This window comes from Gracilinanus agilis, chromosome 2, assembly GCF_016433145.1.
Source record: "Gracilinanus agilis isolate LMUSP501 chromosome 2, AgileGrace, whole genome shotgun sequence".
Taxonomy (NCBI): Eukaryota; Metazoa; Chordata; class Mammalia; order Didelphimorphia; family Didelphidae; genus Gracilinanus; species Gracilinanus agilis.
Genome location: NC_058131.1, coordinates 416,033,724 through 416,051,135, shown reverse-complemented (window position 1 = coordinate 416,051,135; position 17,412 = coordinate 416,033,724). Strand labels below are relative to the sequence as shown.

Here is a 17,412-nt window from a genome sequence, read left to right as displayed (position 1 = left end):
CTCTTTTCCTCCAGCTTGGTCAAACTCCCACTCCGTTTTTCAAAATCCCAGCTTCATTCCATTATGGAACCCTCAGGTCTTTAGACACAGCCTTATAGCCTGGGTGCTACTGCTTAATCTTCCCATTACAATATGTAAATAGAATTTTATCATTGTAATGCCTCTTCCAGTCTTTATTCTTAAGGTTCCTTTTGGCTCATTGTGGGGGTTTCAGAATTGGGTCTGCATATGGGAGAAATGTTGTCCAGTTATTTATTTTAACTACGGAAAGTGAATCTCATGAGGGCAACACAAGTGGGGGGTTGGGGGCACAAGATGAGGAGGGAGGAGAGGATATTCTGAAGGCTGGCCATAGGGAGACTTCACAGTAACCCAACCCTTGATGCCCAACCAACAAAAAGGAAACAGTGGGCTGCAGATGTGTTTTGTTTGAGTAAATACACATCAACCTCCTTCTAAACATAACCAGTTCTCTCAAGGACAGGATTTGTATGTCTGTTTCCTAAGGAATTGGGGATGTAAGATTGCTACTGCCTTAAGGCATGTGGATGCCTGGTATCTTAAGATCCCAAATCATGGATATCCCTTTTTTGGGGGGCTGGATTTGATGTGTTTTATTATTCTTATTTTTGCCCATTCAGGAGCCTTAGGAGCTAAAAATAGCTGAGCTCATTAACTTTCCACATCCACACATTAGGTCCTCAGAACCGAGGGCTGTTGGCTTGCAAATCTCCTTGTCTATGTTAATAGCAAGCTGCTCTGAACATATCTCAGGCATCCAATCATCCTATTTAACTTCAGTATTTGCTCTCTGGAATTAAAGGGGGGAGGGAAGAAGGAGGGATGGGAGATGACAAGGTGGAAGCAGCTTTACGCACACTATATGCATTTTAATGTGGATCAACACCCTTAGAATCTTCATTAAAGACTTTCTAGCCTAGGTGGGGAGGAGGGGAATTTTAAAGATCCTCTTGGCTAGTTCTGCCTTTTTATGGATGAAGAAACTAAGACCCAGGAAAGCCATGTGGGGCAGACAATAAAAAGCAGAGCTAGGATTGGATCCCAGGTTTTAAGATTCCAAATCTGATGTTTTTTTACTACACTATGAAGCCTCTCCAGACTATTAGGCTAGAAAAATCATTTTGTTAGTTTTAAAGAAGAGGAAAGTAGGGTCCAAAGAAGGGAAGTAATTTGCCCAAGGTCACATAGCTATCATTCCAAAGCATGACTTTGATCAAATTTTGACTTAATATGAGGAAAATTTTTCTAATAATTAATTTTCCAGAAGTGGAATAAGTAGCCTCAGGAGTCAGTGGTTTCCCCTAGAGGTTGTAAAGCAAAAGCTGGATGGCCACTTATCAGATGTGTTGTAGAAAAAAATCCTTTTTCATCCCCCAGTATAGATTTGAGCAGGTTACCTTCCATCTCTGAAATTCTGTAGTTCCGTGAATCTAATCTGAGATTGAAACACCAATTAGGAAACTATTCCTTTCAGGAAAAAGCCCCCTAATATCCCAGACATAGGGCTCCATTTGGGGTCTTTGGCATTTTTTTTTAAGAATCAAAGAATCTAATAGCTAGAAGGGACATCAGAGAACATTTAATCCAGTTTTTCCTTGAATAGGAATCCCCTCTGTAACATCTAGCTTCTGAATGAAGCTCTATAAATGAGGCACTTGAAGGAATGATAGATAGAGGGAGGAATACTACTTATGACAGAGATAGTCCAACTGATCAGAAGCTATCTCCACACCTAACAATCAAATGAAATTTCACCCAGAAATCACATGGAAATCATGGAAAATGTCCCAAGAAATCAGGGCAAAGCATTTTCTACTGGATGGCATGGGCATCCCCAAGGGTAGCAAGCAGCTAGGCAGAATTACTGCAGCTGGTGACAAATCTCTCACAATCATAGGATGTCACAAAACCCAACCAGACATAAGAGGAAAGAAGGTTAATGCCTGCAGCACAACTTCCAATTATAGGCATTTCCCATCAGTAATGGTGTCACTGCCCCCTGGGCAGACCTTGCTTTGCTAAAGACAAGTGGGATTTTCTTGCTGATGAACATTATCTATTGACCCAGAACCAGGAATTCAATTATTCAATTCAACAAACACTGATTGCATGCCTACTAAGTGCCTGGTATTGTGCTGTGTGTTTGGGGAAGGGAGTTAGAGAAGAATTGTACAAGTAAACCTAATATCACTTATAATATAAGTGCAGGGGGGAGAGAACTATAAAAAGCCCTCTAAGAAAATGTGAGGGAAATGCACTGTTTTCTGGGGTGGGATCAGGGAGGTTCTTGAAAAGTACTCTGCAAGAAGAGAGAGATTTAATCAGGCAGAAATTAGATTCAAGTTAATAAACATTTACTAAGCACCTACTAATATTCTAGTCTCTGTACCAAGGGCTAGTGATACAAAGACAAAAATATTATCCATGGACTTAAATACGAAATATACACAAAGTTCCTAGCTGTGTGAGCTTGGGCAAGTCACTTAACCCCAACTGCCCAATCCTTGCCACTATTCTGTCTTAGAATTGATACTAAGACACAAGGTAAGGAGAGATGTGGTGTGTGTGTGTGTGTGTGTGTGTCTGGGGACATCCTGAGTAAATGTACAAATGGTATGAGATGATAAAACAAGACCAAAAAACATTCATGATTCTAAGGATCAGAGCCAAATTGTAGAAGGCCTTAAAAGTATGATAATGAGATTAAACCTACCCTGCCCATTTTTAGGTGTAAACATTTAATTCACAAGTAGGGAAGTCTATAACCAACGTGTGTGAAAGTGGGTAACAAATCAGAATTGACTGACTGCCCCCGGGCAGTCATAAGCAAAGTGTCTGTTCGGATTGGACATGTAAATTAAGAGGAAGGCACAAGAAATAACACAAAAGATGCACCTTTAAAAGGGAGTGACAATATCCTATAAGTCAGTTCTTGTTTGTTTCCTGGAGCTGGAGGTCAAGTTGGAGATGCTGTTTGCTGGACCCAAGACCTGAGACTGTTCTTAAATCTCTCCCTTAGAACTACACGTGGTGAGTGAAAAAGGCTGACTACCTTAGCCTCCCTGGGGGTACTAACCTCCAAGGGGCCCTTGTGGCTAAAACCCTTGTTAATTGACTTTTAGGCTCTCTGGCTGGGACCCCTAGAGCCCTGCTGGGGTAAAGCCAGGGACTGAGCATAGTCTAGCTTGTTAAGCTAGATCTCTTACTCTACCCTCTTCTCATCTCTCTATTTTCACTCTCTCCTATATTTTATAAATAAATTACTAAAAATCATTTTAGGAATTGAATCAATCTTTTCCAATAGGCTATAGTCAGCAAAGATTTTTGAGCAAAGAAGTAACACGGTGAGACAAATGTATTAAGAAGATAATTTTGGTTGATGTGAGGTTAGACTGCAGACAAGGGCCCAGAGGGAAAATAACTCATTACAGGGATATTATAAGAATTCAAAGAAGAAGTCATGAAATCCCAAATTAAAAGAAAGACTTCCCGCTGCCTTATAATATCCTTACTATGTGTACATTCACTTTTTTCTTGACAGATTTTTTTTCCCCAAATGGCTAAATATATCTATATGTGTTGCTATCCTAGGTCGTTATTTTCATCACTAGCACAGTAAAAAGAGCTGCATATTTAAGTTGAATAATCAAATTCCTGGTTCTGGGGCAAAAGATAATATTCATCACCAAGAAAATCTCACTTGTTAATTAGCTATTAATAATTGATAACTAATCATTAATTAGATAACATTCATTATCTAATAACCTCTGCAAAGAAGAGAGGGAGGTACATTTTCTCAGCTCTTCTCTAGAGCCAGCCTTCAACCACCTCGTAGTATAAATAAACTAAGACTAAGAGAAGTGAAATGACTTCTCTAAGCTCACCTAAGTAACAAATAATTAAATAATTATAATCTAAGCTCGCATAAGTCATAAAAAGCAGAGTCAGGACTAGAACCAGGTCCTCTGATTCCCATGTCTAGGGCCCTCTCCATGACACCACTTCAATTGCAAGTATTTCCTTTCCTGTCTCATTATCTGTCAGCTAAAAAATATATACTAACTATATATTTAAATTTAAATATATAAATAAAAAATATATACTAACTATACTAACAATAGTCCTAAATTCCTTTTCCATCATTCACAGAAGACTTTAGGTACAGCAACCTTGTCAAACAGGTATTATCATTATGAAGATTTCCATTTTCCAATGAAAAAACTGGAGTCCAGGGGGCAGGTAGGAGGCTCAGAGGATTGAGAACCAGGCCCAGAGACAGGAGGTCCTGGGTTCAAATCTGGCCTCAGACATTTCCTAGCTGTGTGACCCTAGACAAATCATTTAACCCCCATTGCCTAGCCTTTACTGATCTTCTGCTTTAGAACCAATACACAGTATTGATTCCAAGATAGAAGGTAAGGGTTAAAAAAAGTACTCTATTACATTCTATGTCATGTCATGCTTATTTGTCCCACAAAAAAACTCTCATCTTCCCACCTACATACCTTTGTTCCCTCTACCAGAAATGCCCTTCTCTTCCTTAGCCAATCCTATTGTGTAATTCTCACAAGAAAACCAATCTCCAAGAACAAGGATGACATTTTCCCTTTTCTCTCCCTCAGCACCAAGGACAGTGCCTTACATATCAGGTTTTAAAATAAACTGATGCATTTACTGAAATGACTTGTCCAAGGGGTAGACTTGTAAATGTCAGTGCTGGAATTCAATCCATATCTTCTGACTGCAAGCCCCGTATTCTTTAATAAGCACCAATAAACATTTACTCTTTAATTATTCATAAAGAAAAAATAAAACCCTCATAAATACTACAACAGTCCCATGAGATAAGCACAGTGCTCCACTGTCCCTGGTGGGTTTTAAAAAAAAAATCACACACAGGTCTCTCTTTACTGCCAGACTTTAATATTTCCATTCCAGTCACATGTTGCTAGAACAGAGGGAACAACTGGATGAAATGTTGTGCCAACACACGCATGACTGTGTGCAGAAAAAGTACAAATGATCCTTGAGTTATGATAACTGTAGAAAAAGACTTTGCCATCAGCACTGCCAGTCACTAAAACTGCCCCATCCGGAGAACACTCACAGGCCACAGCATAGCCTTCTACCTGCATGGTTGGGAAAAAGAGGAAAATGTGAGCTGACAAAGAATACAATAAAATAAGAGTGAGAAGCAACATGGTATGGTACAAAATACATTATTTCAAAATACTGATAATAGCAAGCATTTATATAAGGCTTTAAGGTTTGCAAAGTGCATTATAAATAAGATGATTTACTTTATCTTTACAACAACCCTGGGAGGCAAATGTTAATATACTCATTTTCAGATAAAGAAACTGAAGCTAAGTCTCGGACTTGGACAAGATTTAAACTCAGATCTTCCTAACTCCAGGGTCAGTGCTCTATCCACTGTGGCAGAAAACCCCAATTCATGTCTGTCTGTGTCAGATCTGACTCTATCTGTGATTCCAAATGAGTCACTTTTATTTATCTAAGCCTCAGTTTCCTCATAAAAAATAAAATCCTAATTCATAAAATGAATATCGATCTGTCACTCACAAGACAGCAGCTATAAAGGAAGTGTTTTGTGAACCTTAAAGCTCTAAGGAATATAAATTAACAGAAGCAGAGGGACATTAAAATCTCTTGGCGCTATTATTTTACTGTCTATGTCTTCCTGTAATTCAGTATTCCTTAAATTAGTTTAAAGATTTGTTGTCCTACCGATCAAATTATTAAAAGATCATTTTATAAATCTAAAAAAAAAATAACAAAATTCAAAAAGCAGCACCAATGGCATACTTGGAATAGCCACTATTCTGTGACCAATGTCATGAAAAAAAATTCATGGTGTATTTTTTTTATATTTCCCAAAGTACTCTCTTTCACTGAATTCTCTCTTATAATGATCAATATAATTTTATAGCAACATCACTAATACATTGAATCCAAACCCAATTTAACACTTAAAAATTCCACTGTAATTTGTTCAGTCACTTGCCGAAAATGTAAATTGTATATTCACTGATGGTCAAAACTAGGACTTGAGCTCCAGTGGTATTAATTCTCCTAAGTACCAGTCTTTTGACCATTCCATTTATAATATTGTTGTGTGGAATTAACTGACCCCAATAACATTGTATTTACTTGAGATATGCCTGCCAGGGAGGTACCATATCATAGTGGAAAGAACAGCAAATCTTCAGTCATATGACCTGGATTTAAGGTCTGGCACTGCATTATTATATCTGCTTTTATTATCTTGTATGACTGCTTGAAAATCTCAGTTTACTGATCTGTAAAATGGGGATAGTAATATTAATAGCATCATAGAGGAAACAGGACCTTAGAGATTTTTGTATTCCTGAATTTATTACTACTTTCATTGCATTAAGGCCTATAAAAATGTGTTTACAATTTCTGGCTTTCTACATTTATTTATTTCTACATTTATTTGCAAAATCTCTGTGTCCTAATACATGGTCAGTTTTAATAAGAGTTCCATGTGGTGTTGAGGAAGGTGTATATTATTTAGCAGTTCCATTTAGAAGAGGCTATAAGTCTTTTTGTTCTAGTTTTTCCTGAATCAATTCAATTCTATATTTTCCCTTTTGTTTAACTTCCAGTTAGATTAACCTAAAACTTAGAGAGGGACATTAAAACCCCTTGACACTATTATTTTACTGTCTATGTCTTCCTGTAATTCAGTATTTCCTAAATTATTCTACAGATTTGTTGTCCTACCAATCAAAAAAGATCATTTTCTAAATCTAGAAAAAAATAACAAAATTCATCTGGAAATTGAATCTTAAGGGAATAATTAAAAATGAAAAAAGAATGAAAGAAATGGGAAGGAAAGGGACTTGGCAGTATTATATCTCATAATATATTACAAAACAGTGGTCATCTAAACTATTTGATTCTGGCTTGAAAATGAAAAGGTTGGTCAGTGGAATACATGAGGTACTCAAATTCTAGAAGCAAATGAACATTGTAACATAATGTTCAATAAAAGCAAATCCATCGAATTATGTAGTAAAGATTCTCTATTGGGCAAAAAAGCTGTTGGGAAAACTGGAAAGCAGTCCAGCAGAAATTATCATCCCACATACCATATTATGTCATAAAAAAAAATAAGAAAAGATATCATTCACCTATATGGATAGTAGAAGGAATCATGTGAACAAAAATATTTATCACAGCATCTTCTGTTACAACAAAGAATTGGAAACCAAATGAGAGCCCATCAATTAAGAAGTAGCTGGACAAATTATGGCATCTAAATATGATGGTATATTAGCATGCCAGAAGAAACAACAAAAGGGATAAATTCAGGGAAAACTGGGAGGATTCAGATGAAGTAAGACAGAGTAAATTGAGCCTAACCAAGAGAATAATTTATACAGTGACTGCATTGTAAAGATTTAATAACGCTGATCAATGTATGACCAATCAAGATGGCAAAAGCCTTATTAAAACATGTTTCCTATTTCTTTGTTTTTAAGGCAGAGTTAAGTGACTTGTCCAGGGTCACACAGCCAGCAAGTATCTGAGGCTGCATTTGAACTCAAGAAAATGAGTCTTCCTGACTCCAGGCCCTGCACTCTATTCATTGCACCACTTAGCTGCTCCATGTTTCTTCCTTCTTAGCAGAGAAATGACATGGCCTTATATGTGAGATACACATTTTCAGACACAGCCAATGAATAAACTTGTTTTGCTTGACTATACTAAATATTACAAGTGAAGACTTTTATTCTTGGCAAGGGTCCAGAGGAAGAGTTGTGAGAGATGGTAAGGCATTGGAGTAGTGATTAAAAATTTTAAAAAAGAAAAGAAAAAGAGTGTTGAAACATTTAGAAAATAATCAGAGGAAAGCAGAATGAAGTTCAAAAGGGGCACAAAAAGCAGAAGTGTTGTTGCTCTGTTAAAATTGATACATCCTTAAAAAAAAACTATCCGTAACAGAGATTCACAATTTCCCAAAATTCTCTTTTTCTATTCTTTGTATATGGAAATGTTTGTATTTGTTGATGTTAGTCAATTTTATAATGTTTTTAAAAAGAAAATATGAGAAAAAAATCTCTACAATTAAAGTCAGTGGCTTGAGTGCTCCAATGTAAGTCATTATAGTTAGAATGATTTATGAAACTCAAGTCCTTTGAAGGTAAGTGGTTCTGATGGTTCCCTGAAGATAACAAAGGGAGAAATGAATAATACCTTGTGTCCTTCATAACGTTTCTTTTTATTGATCCGATATGGTCTCAGTGCTGAAAATAATGCCATATAGTTTCCATTTGTCTGTGCCACAAAAACAGATTCTTTTGGATGTAAAGTGAGACTAGGACAGGTAAACCGCTCCTAAAAATTAATAAGGAATAGGAACAGAAAAAAGTTTTTCATACTGTTTATAGGTCACACAATTCAGCACCTCCTGAGATAATGACTTACATAACTTTCATGTGTTTCTTATGAATCTTGACTTCCCAACTAGACTGTGAAGTCAAGGAGCAGGTCCCTTTTTTTTTTTTTTTTTTTTAACTATCTCCCATAATACTAAGGATAAGAGGAGGCAAAGGGCAGGCACTTGACAAAGATTTCCTTCAGCAACATTCAGCACCAAGAGCACAGACCTATAGTGAGAAGGTCAAGACCCAGCTGAACCTCTTACCAGCTAAGGGCCCTCAGATGCTGTCACCTCCTCATTCTGCCCTCGGTTTCTTCATCTGTAAAAATGAAGATATTTTAACTTGCTCAGCTATAAATATTTTTGTTCCTATGGTTCCTTTCCCTCTTTCTTCGGTGACTTAGTAGATGACAATGGTGGGTCTGGAATCAGGAAGATGAGTTTTAATCATTGGAAATTTTATATATATAATTTAAAATTATATATACATATACACACATATATATGAATATATAACTCAATAAAAATATTTTATAGTCCATGGCTCACCCACCATCTCCCTTGATCAAGCAATAAGAATGGCATAATAATCATTATTCCCATTTTAAAGATGAAGAAATTGAGGTTCAGCATGAGAAAGGATATATTAGAGGCCAATATCAAACCCAAGTCTTGGGAGTTTGTTGCTGTCTTTCCACCAAATGCTATTTTACCCAGGGATGTATGTCATAAGGGGATTTGCACTTCAGACTGGAACTGATCTTTGGTCTTCTAGTGACATAGTCTACCAGCTAGCAAGCAGTAAAATTAAGACATGATCCTGTGCTTTAGCCTATATAGATGTGAAATTTTTAAAAGTTTTGGGACGGGGATTATCAGTGGATTAAGAGCCAGGCCCAGAAATGGGTTCAAAGCTACTCTCAGATACTTCCTAGCTGTGTGACTCTGGGCAAGTCATTTAACCCCTATTTGCCTAGTCCTTACCTGTTCTTTTCACTTAGAGTCAACACACTGTATTGACTCTAAGATGGATGGTAAAGATTGGGGTTTTTTTTTAAGTTTTGGAAAAAGATTTCCTTATATATCAGTCCTCTATAAATCCATAAGTAGTTGAAAAAAATGTGATGAATGGATGAGACAAATTTCTCTCTGGCAATTCTAGATGAAGGGAAGCAGCAGAGTATCCTGAATCAGGAATCAAGAGACTCGTATTATAGTCTTGTCTTCATGCTAACTCACGGTGTGACTTTGGGCAAGCCATCTCCACCCTTCTGGGGCTGAGTCTACTACTTAGTAAAATGAGGACCCTAGAATTAAACAGAGTAAGATTCCCTCCAGATCTGAGATGCTGTTTTCTAGGATCCCATCTAATTAAGTACCTGAGCTCATATCCTGAACTCACCTTCTGTCCTCTGCCACTTGTTATGAATCTGATGTTTGAACTTTCTGGACTTCACCACATCCACAGAGTGAGGAGTCTAGGCAAGATCATCCCGAAGGTTCCTGTTAGCCCTAAATCTATGATCCTTGCTTTGCCATAATTCTGTTTCCTTCCTGCTGTGATGTTCTAGGACTTTGTTATTTAGAGTAGATAGCAATCAGCAGTATACAATTCCTCAATTGCTTGGGCTATTGGTGGAATCCTTAGGAAACAAGGCTGAATGATGCTGCCATTTATAGTCACTCTACCATGGAAAACACTTTTTAAAAATCACCCTTTCCATTGCATGTCACTTCACTGACACAAATAAAAGTCCCCAAGTCCTATAATAAATCAACACATAAATACAACGTTTTACTTTACTGGGAAGAGGTTTAAATTATTTTTGTTGTTGTTCAGTTACTTTTGGTTATGTCTGACATCTCATGGCCCCTTTTGGGGGAGTCTTCTTGGCAAGTACTGGAATGGTTTGCCATTTTCTTCTTCAGCTCCTTTTACAGATGAGAAAACTGAGGTAAAGTGAGTTAGACGACTTGACCAGAATCACACAGATGGTAAGTGTCTGAGGCCAAATCTGAACCCAAGAAGATGAGTCTTCCTGGTTCCAAACCTAGTATCCACCATTCCACCAAACTGTATCCATGAACTAAATGGACCACCAGTCATAAAACTGTATGCTCACAGGATCATAGATTTAGAGCAGGAAGTGACACTAGAAGTCACTGATCCCCTCATTTTAAAGATGAGGAAACAGATCTAGAGAGGAAAAAATGACTTGCCAAGGGTTACACAATTAGGAAGTGTCTCAGGTCTTCCTAACTTCAAATGTAGCATCTTAGCCACTCCACTATGCTTTCCTAGCTACTCTTGGTCTGAGTCAACCATTATTAAAAAGTATTTCCTTATCATGTAAAGACTTAATGAACTTGTGCAGGTTAAGTAGAGCCAAGAAAACAGTACTCAGTAACTACAACATAAATGGAAAGAAACACAAAGCAACGGAAAATGGATGTTGCAAATTAAAAAAATCAAATTTTCGCTAAAGAAATGGTATGAGAAGATACTCCCCCTGCACTTTTGTATAAGTATGGAGGAAGGGAGAGGGATAGAAAAGACTGAGGTACATTACATGTGAGGTCAGGTTTGTTTTTTAACGTTCCTATCAGTTTGCTGTTCTTTTTCTTCTTTTTAAAAATTATTATCTGTTATACATTTTTAAATAATTATTTGTTATAGATCTTTAGGAGGGGGAAAGAGAAAGCATACAGAAGGCATTAAAATAAATGATAGCAATAAAAGTCTTTTTTTTAAAAGTAGTGGCTTTAATGGTCAGTATCTCAAAATGATTTTTATAAGGGGGAAAAGATCTGTTTGTGCAAAAATATCTTAGCAGCTCTTTTTGTTGTGGCAAAGAATTGAAAACTGAGGGGGTGGTCAGCAACTGGGAAATGGCTGAACAAGATGTGGTATATGATTATAATGGAATACTACTTGCTATAAGAAATGATGTGAAGGATGATTTGGAAAAAACCTGAAAAGACCTACATAAACTGACGCAAAGTGAAGTGAGCAGAACCAGGAGAGTATTGTATACAGTAGCAGCAATATTATGTAATGAACATGTATGAATGACTTAGCCATTCCTAACAATACAATGATTTTGACAAGCAAATTCTCAAGGACTAAAGAACTGATGGACTCTGAATGTAAAGCGAGATATACTATATTTCACCTTATTTCTTCACTTTTCTTTCATTTGTTCAATTTGTTCTTTCACAAAAGAATTAATATGGAAAAATGTTTTACACTATTACACATGTAAAATCTTTATCATATTGCTTGATGTCTCAGGAAAGGGGGAGGGAAAGGGAAAAGGGAGACTAGCTCAAACTTGAAGAAAATGAAGGTTAAAAATTGTTTTTTCATATAATTGAGTTAAAAATAAAATACTAGTAAATTTTTTAAAAAGGAGTGGCTTGAGTTGTTCCTTTTATCCAAAAGTCCTTCCATTTTTACCTTTTGATATCCTAACTGTCCTGTAAGGTCCAATTCAAATGGCATCTTCTACATGATGTTTTTTCTGGTTCTTCCCTCTCCTAGCTAGAAAGTAGGCCTCTTATCATGTCTAATTATCATAATCTAATTTTCATTATACTTATCTCATTTCCCCCAACTGGCTTGGGAGCTCCTTGAGCAAAGGAACAAATTTTATTTATCCTAAAATCATAGCCCAGCACTGATACAGGGCACCAAATACAACAGGGATTTAATAAACATTTATTTTATGAATAAACTCATTGATATCAAGTTAATTGAAAAGCTTATTCTCATTCCTAGCCTGCATTTATTCATGAAACATTTTAATAGCCTGTATAGTGTGCAACGCACTATATTCAGTGCAGAGAAGGCACAAACTTTCAATAAAAGGTCCCTGACCTCATAGTCTAGAAGCAGGATATGATGCACACACAAATAACAATGGCACATAAATGCACATGAGGTACAAAGTGCTATCTGCTACATGAGAAGAAAATTTGTTACCAAATGGGAGATTTAGGAAGGGAATAACATTTGAATTGGGCTTCAGGGGGTTGAAAACAATTTCACAGGCAATGAGGAGGTAAGTATGAGATTCCAAGTATAAAATACCATATAAAATGAGATACAGAGCCAAGAAATCCCAGATTGTGTTTAGGAGAATCAAACTCTTCAAGATGAAAGGTGCCCATATGACTTACATGAAAGATCTGATTAGAGACTTTGGCAGCACTATGGAAATCCCATGCGATGATGGTGCGATCGGCAGAATCACGGCTTACAGAATCTGTGCTACTCAGGAACTCATTCCCATCACGAAGAAAGAGGATGTCTAGGGTTTGTTGGATTGAAGCTTTGTAGACCTTGATTACCTGCCAAACAACATGTACAAGTTACATAAAGGTTTCCTGAGTGATGGAAGAATACTGACAGAAATTCTACTAGCCAGAGGAGAATACATCTGTTGAATGTGGTGGCAATTTTCCCCCACCCTCAAAGTAAAATAGAATTTCATTCTCATGTGGCATCTTGAATGTGTTCATCCTTCATCCTCCACAATTAGCCAAAATCTGTTATTTTTCTTTCCAAAATACCTCTTGTATCAGTCTCCTTCTTAGCATTCCCACTGTCACCATCCTCGCTGAGACTTTCAGTACCTCTTACTCCGGCTAAGCTAATTACATCTTACAGGTCATTCTTCCATTCCCTATACCCTCTAATTTTTCCTTCATATTAATACAACTTAATCCCAATTTTATTCATTTATAGTGGCCAATTCTCATATTCATCATAAAATATTTGCGTGATTTTTATACTTTTACCCAATTACAAAGCTTCATTTACTTAGAAATTGTATTTCTATTGAATGAAATGACCTATAAAAGTCCCTTCCAACATTTGAGATTTTGTGAAATATTGCCTTTAGTGAGTAGAATTGACTTCATTATCAGCTAGATGATAAAAATTTGCCATTCATTATTAGAAAAATACTTCAGTAATTTTTAAGATCTCTTCCAATGTGGCCATTTCTAGGTCTGAAACATCTCTTATTCATCCTCTTCTTTCTGCTGACACTACCACTATCCTTGGTCAAGACCTTGGTCAAGACATCTAAACTTTTGTGATAGCCTCCTAGTTGGTCTCCCTGCCTCAACTCTCTTCCCCACACAGTCTGTCTTCCACTTAGTTATGAAAAAGATCTTCCTAAATAAAGCACAGGTCACTCCTCCCTCCAATCCCATTGCAATCAGGTCCAGTGGGTCCCTATTACCTCTGTGTTCAAATATGAAATCTTCTGTTTGTTTTTTAAATGTCCTTCAGAATCTGGCCTTTATCTTCCTTTCTAGTCTTTTAAAAATGTACTTACTCTCTTTTACTCTATAATGCAGGGACACTGGCCTGCTTGTTGTTCCTCAAGCAGCATCCAAACAATGCTCCATCTCCCAGCACTATGCATTTGCACCTGCTATCCAGCATGCCTAGAACTCTTTCCCTCCTAATCCCCAATTTCTATTCTCCCCAGCTTCCTTCAAGTCTCAACTAACTTCCACAAGAAGTTTTTCCAAGTACTACTTAACCTTAGTGCCTTTTCTTTGATATTATCTCCAATTTATCCTTTATATATCTCACTTATACATAGTTGTTTGCATATTGTCTCTTCTTTTAGATTGTGAGCTCCTTGATGGTATGAACTGTCTTTTACCTCTTTGGGCATTTAAACACATTGCTTAGTACATGGTAAATGCATAATAAATGCTTATCGATTTGTTAGTATTATCTGATTCTAGAATTTTTTTCTATGTGCAAAAATAAAATTATAGCAGCTCTTTTTGTAGTAGCAAAGAACTAGAAACTAAATGTTCAAATGAAAATGGCTAAATTATTGCTAGAAGAAATGATAAATATTCAAAAAAGAAATTATAATATGAAGAATTCAACAGATATGAAAGCTCAGATGAATTAATGCAAAATAAAATGAGCATAATCAGAAAAGAATATTCACAATGACTACAAAAATGTAAACATAAAGAATAACAACTGAAAAACAAACAAAATTCAATGCTTTGAATTATATGACCAACTGTATTCTTAAAGACAAGGTATGAAATATATTCCACCTTTGAAGACATGAGAGATGATGGGGGTTGAATAGAATAGAGTAGAATAGAATGATGGACTTGGATGTTGTTTTGGTTAGTTTTGCAGAACTGTTGTTACTTTCTCTTTTTGTATTCTTTATTATAAGGAATGGTTTTCCTGGAAGGGCAGGTGAGAGGGAGGAGAATATGCTGAGGAATGTAGATAATGTAAAAAACAAAAGGACCTATAAAGCATTTTTAGAAAGAAACGATCTTTTAGCAAGTAAAGGATATTTGGTATATTGCCTTCAGAGAGTATAGATTTATAGAGAAAAATGAGCATGACATTTAAAATTTAATAGTAATAAAAGCAAGTAAACAAAAGAAACAATTTTTGTTTCTTGTTCCTATTCCCATGTGAAATCGATATACGGCAAATCTCACTAGGCACCAATAGGTTGCAGAACAAGCTGTGGCAAGGTTTATAATAGAAAACATTTGTTTGGCATTTTTTTCCTCTCACAAGATAAAATTCTAGGCAGAGGTGCCAGCCAGCTCCCTCTTTACACAGTTCTATGACTCTTCCCAATTGCTAATTTAATTTGGCTGTTAGCAAACATCCTGACAGAAGGGCACTAGCACTGTTCTGTTAATGAGGTGCTGATAGCAAACTTCTCAGGGGGATGGAAGCAGAGGAACCCAGTTAAGTGCACAATGGGAATACTAGTATTCTTTGTAGGTAGAATTCTTTGGCTGGACTTTACCATTTCTGAATCATTCTATAGACATTAATAATATGGAGATCTTAAGAATAGTTTACCAATTTAGCTGTTGTTACTTTAAATGTGATATCTTTAACTAGTGACCAAAAAGAAATCATATTCTGGGATTCTTAATTTTTTAGACTCCTTTTGGCAGTCTGGTGAATCCTATGGACTCCTTAGAATAATATTTTTGAATGAATAAGACAAAATATACAGGATTGCAAAGGAAACCAATTACAGTGAAATATCACTATATTTTTTAAAGTTCATAGCCCCCTAAGTTAAGAATTCTTGTGCTTAAGAACTGAAAATCATATCAATCTTGTGTTTCCCATTATAAATGAAATGAAAATATCAAATAAACTTGCCACAAAATGGAAGAAAGGTTTACAGGTTCTCCTTAAAAGGCAAATAAAGGAGATGACAGAATTTTATGATGTGTGTAAAGGCATCATATCATAGGATACTTGATCACTTCAGATTATAGTGACTATAATATACATTTTCAGAAAGACTAAGTAGATAACTGGAGTTTATGAATCGACATTGGGTGTAGAGGAAAGGATAAGAGGAAGAGGAATGCTATGAAGAATTGGATGCAATTTTTGAAATTAAATCAAAAGATACTTATTTCTTGGTTACTTCAATGCAAAGGTACATATTGAACAGTAAACAAAAAATCTGCTGAAAAACATAGTTTAAATATAGAAATGAGTGGCCAAAGGCTTATAGATTATAATAGAAGCTTCATACCTATATATTATTAACATTTTCTTTTAAAAAAAACTTAGAATGTGCTAAATACTGTAAATGCCAAAGAGCATCATGAAAAATGAAACTGTTAGTAAAAGACTCACTTCATGTACCAAAAGAGGCATCATTAACAAATCTACTATTTATATGCATTCAGACCATTAGCTTATTAAATAAGAATAAAGGTTAAATGAGAGGAAGAAACAAAGTGACTCCAATCTGATCTATTTAAACAAACCATTGACATAGGAAAATAGATAAAGGACTGAGAGAAACAAAGACTTGCTAATCATCAAATCATCAAATAATAATAAAAAAAAATTACTTGCTAAAGGAGTTTAACCAAGATAAATCAACAAAACATGAGAAGAACAAAATAGCTTGGACTCCACAGCCATGAAACAGGTGATCTTGAAAAATAAAGGGATATGATAGCACTGTGCCAAACTGGGGCACATAAATATGAAGAATAGTCTGGGCCTAGATAGATATAATTGATTGGAGAGTTTTCATTCATTTACTAATCAGCACAGCTCAAACTTAAATTAAGACAAGCAGCAGATAATAAATAAGTACCATAAAAATAGAAAATATAGCAATTATACCTGGTACTATTCTTTTTTAGTGACTGTGTTTTCATTTCAGGAGACACCTGAAGTGTCTACCAAATACAAAGCCTTATTCTGGGTGCTGAGGGAACGATACTATGTTTAAATAAGGCATAGTCCCTACAGGCAATTCAACTCAATAAATATTTATTCATGATTTGGTATGTACAGATGTCTATATGAAGTAGTGTATGCTGAGAGAGACACAGAGATTTGATCAGATATAATCTCTGTCCTCATAGAGTTCATGGAACAGAACATTGTGCTTACTATATGCCATCCTCATAGAGCTGTCTAATGAGTACTCTGCTCTATTTCCAAGGCTGAATTCATGACCTAAATAAAATATGTAGCCAATGAGTTAAGTTCAGCACCTTTTCCTCCAAGTCTATCACTGTATGGACTTGTTAGAGCAAAACAAGGTGGACAAAACAAAATAGGATGTCACCCATGTCTGTAATCCCCACTACTAGAGGTGAAGCTGGTAGTTTACTTGAGCAACTGAGTTCTGAGTTTCAGCAGAGCTAAAATTGACAGTTTCCACATGATGTGAGCTCTTGGGACAGGAAAGCCACCAGGCTAAGAAGTGGTGGACTACTTCAGGTTGGAAAAATAGTAAGTTAAAACTTCTCTACTGATTGAAATTGAGATTGGGAGTAGGATAAATGCAAAGAGAGAAGAAAGGGAGGGAGGGAGGGAGGGAGAAAGGAAGGAAGGAAGGAAGGAAGGAAGGGAGGGAGAAAGGAAGGAAGGAAGGAAGGGAGGGAGGGAGGGAGGG

General features: G+C 36.2%; 1 protein-coding gene across 1 annotated transcript in view; it reads right to left on the bottom strand.

Annotated features, from left to right (window-relative positions):
* Positions 1-4,928: 4,928 nt before the first annotated feature.
* The window catches only part of WDR25 (WD repeat domain 25), a 258,117-nt gene continuing 245,633 nt past the window's right edge, over positions 4,929-17,412 (bottom strand). The window contains exons 5-7 of the mRNA XM_044664601.1: positions 12,632-12,802; positions 8,266-8,406; positions 4,929-5,150 (exon numbers count right to left, since the gene is read on the bottom strand). Of these exons, the coding sequence (XP_044520536.1) occupies positions 4,929-5,150; positions 8,266-8,406; positions 12,632-12,802 (534 nt within the window). The remainder of the gene's footprint in view (positions 5,151-8,265; positions 8,407-12,631; positions 12,803-17,412) is intronic.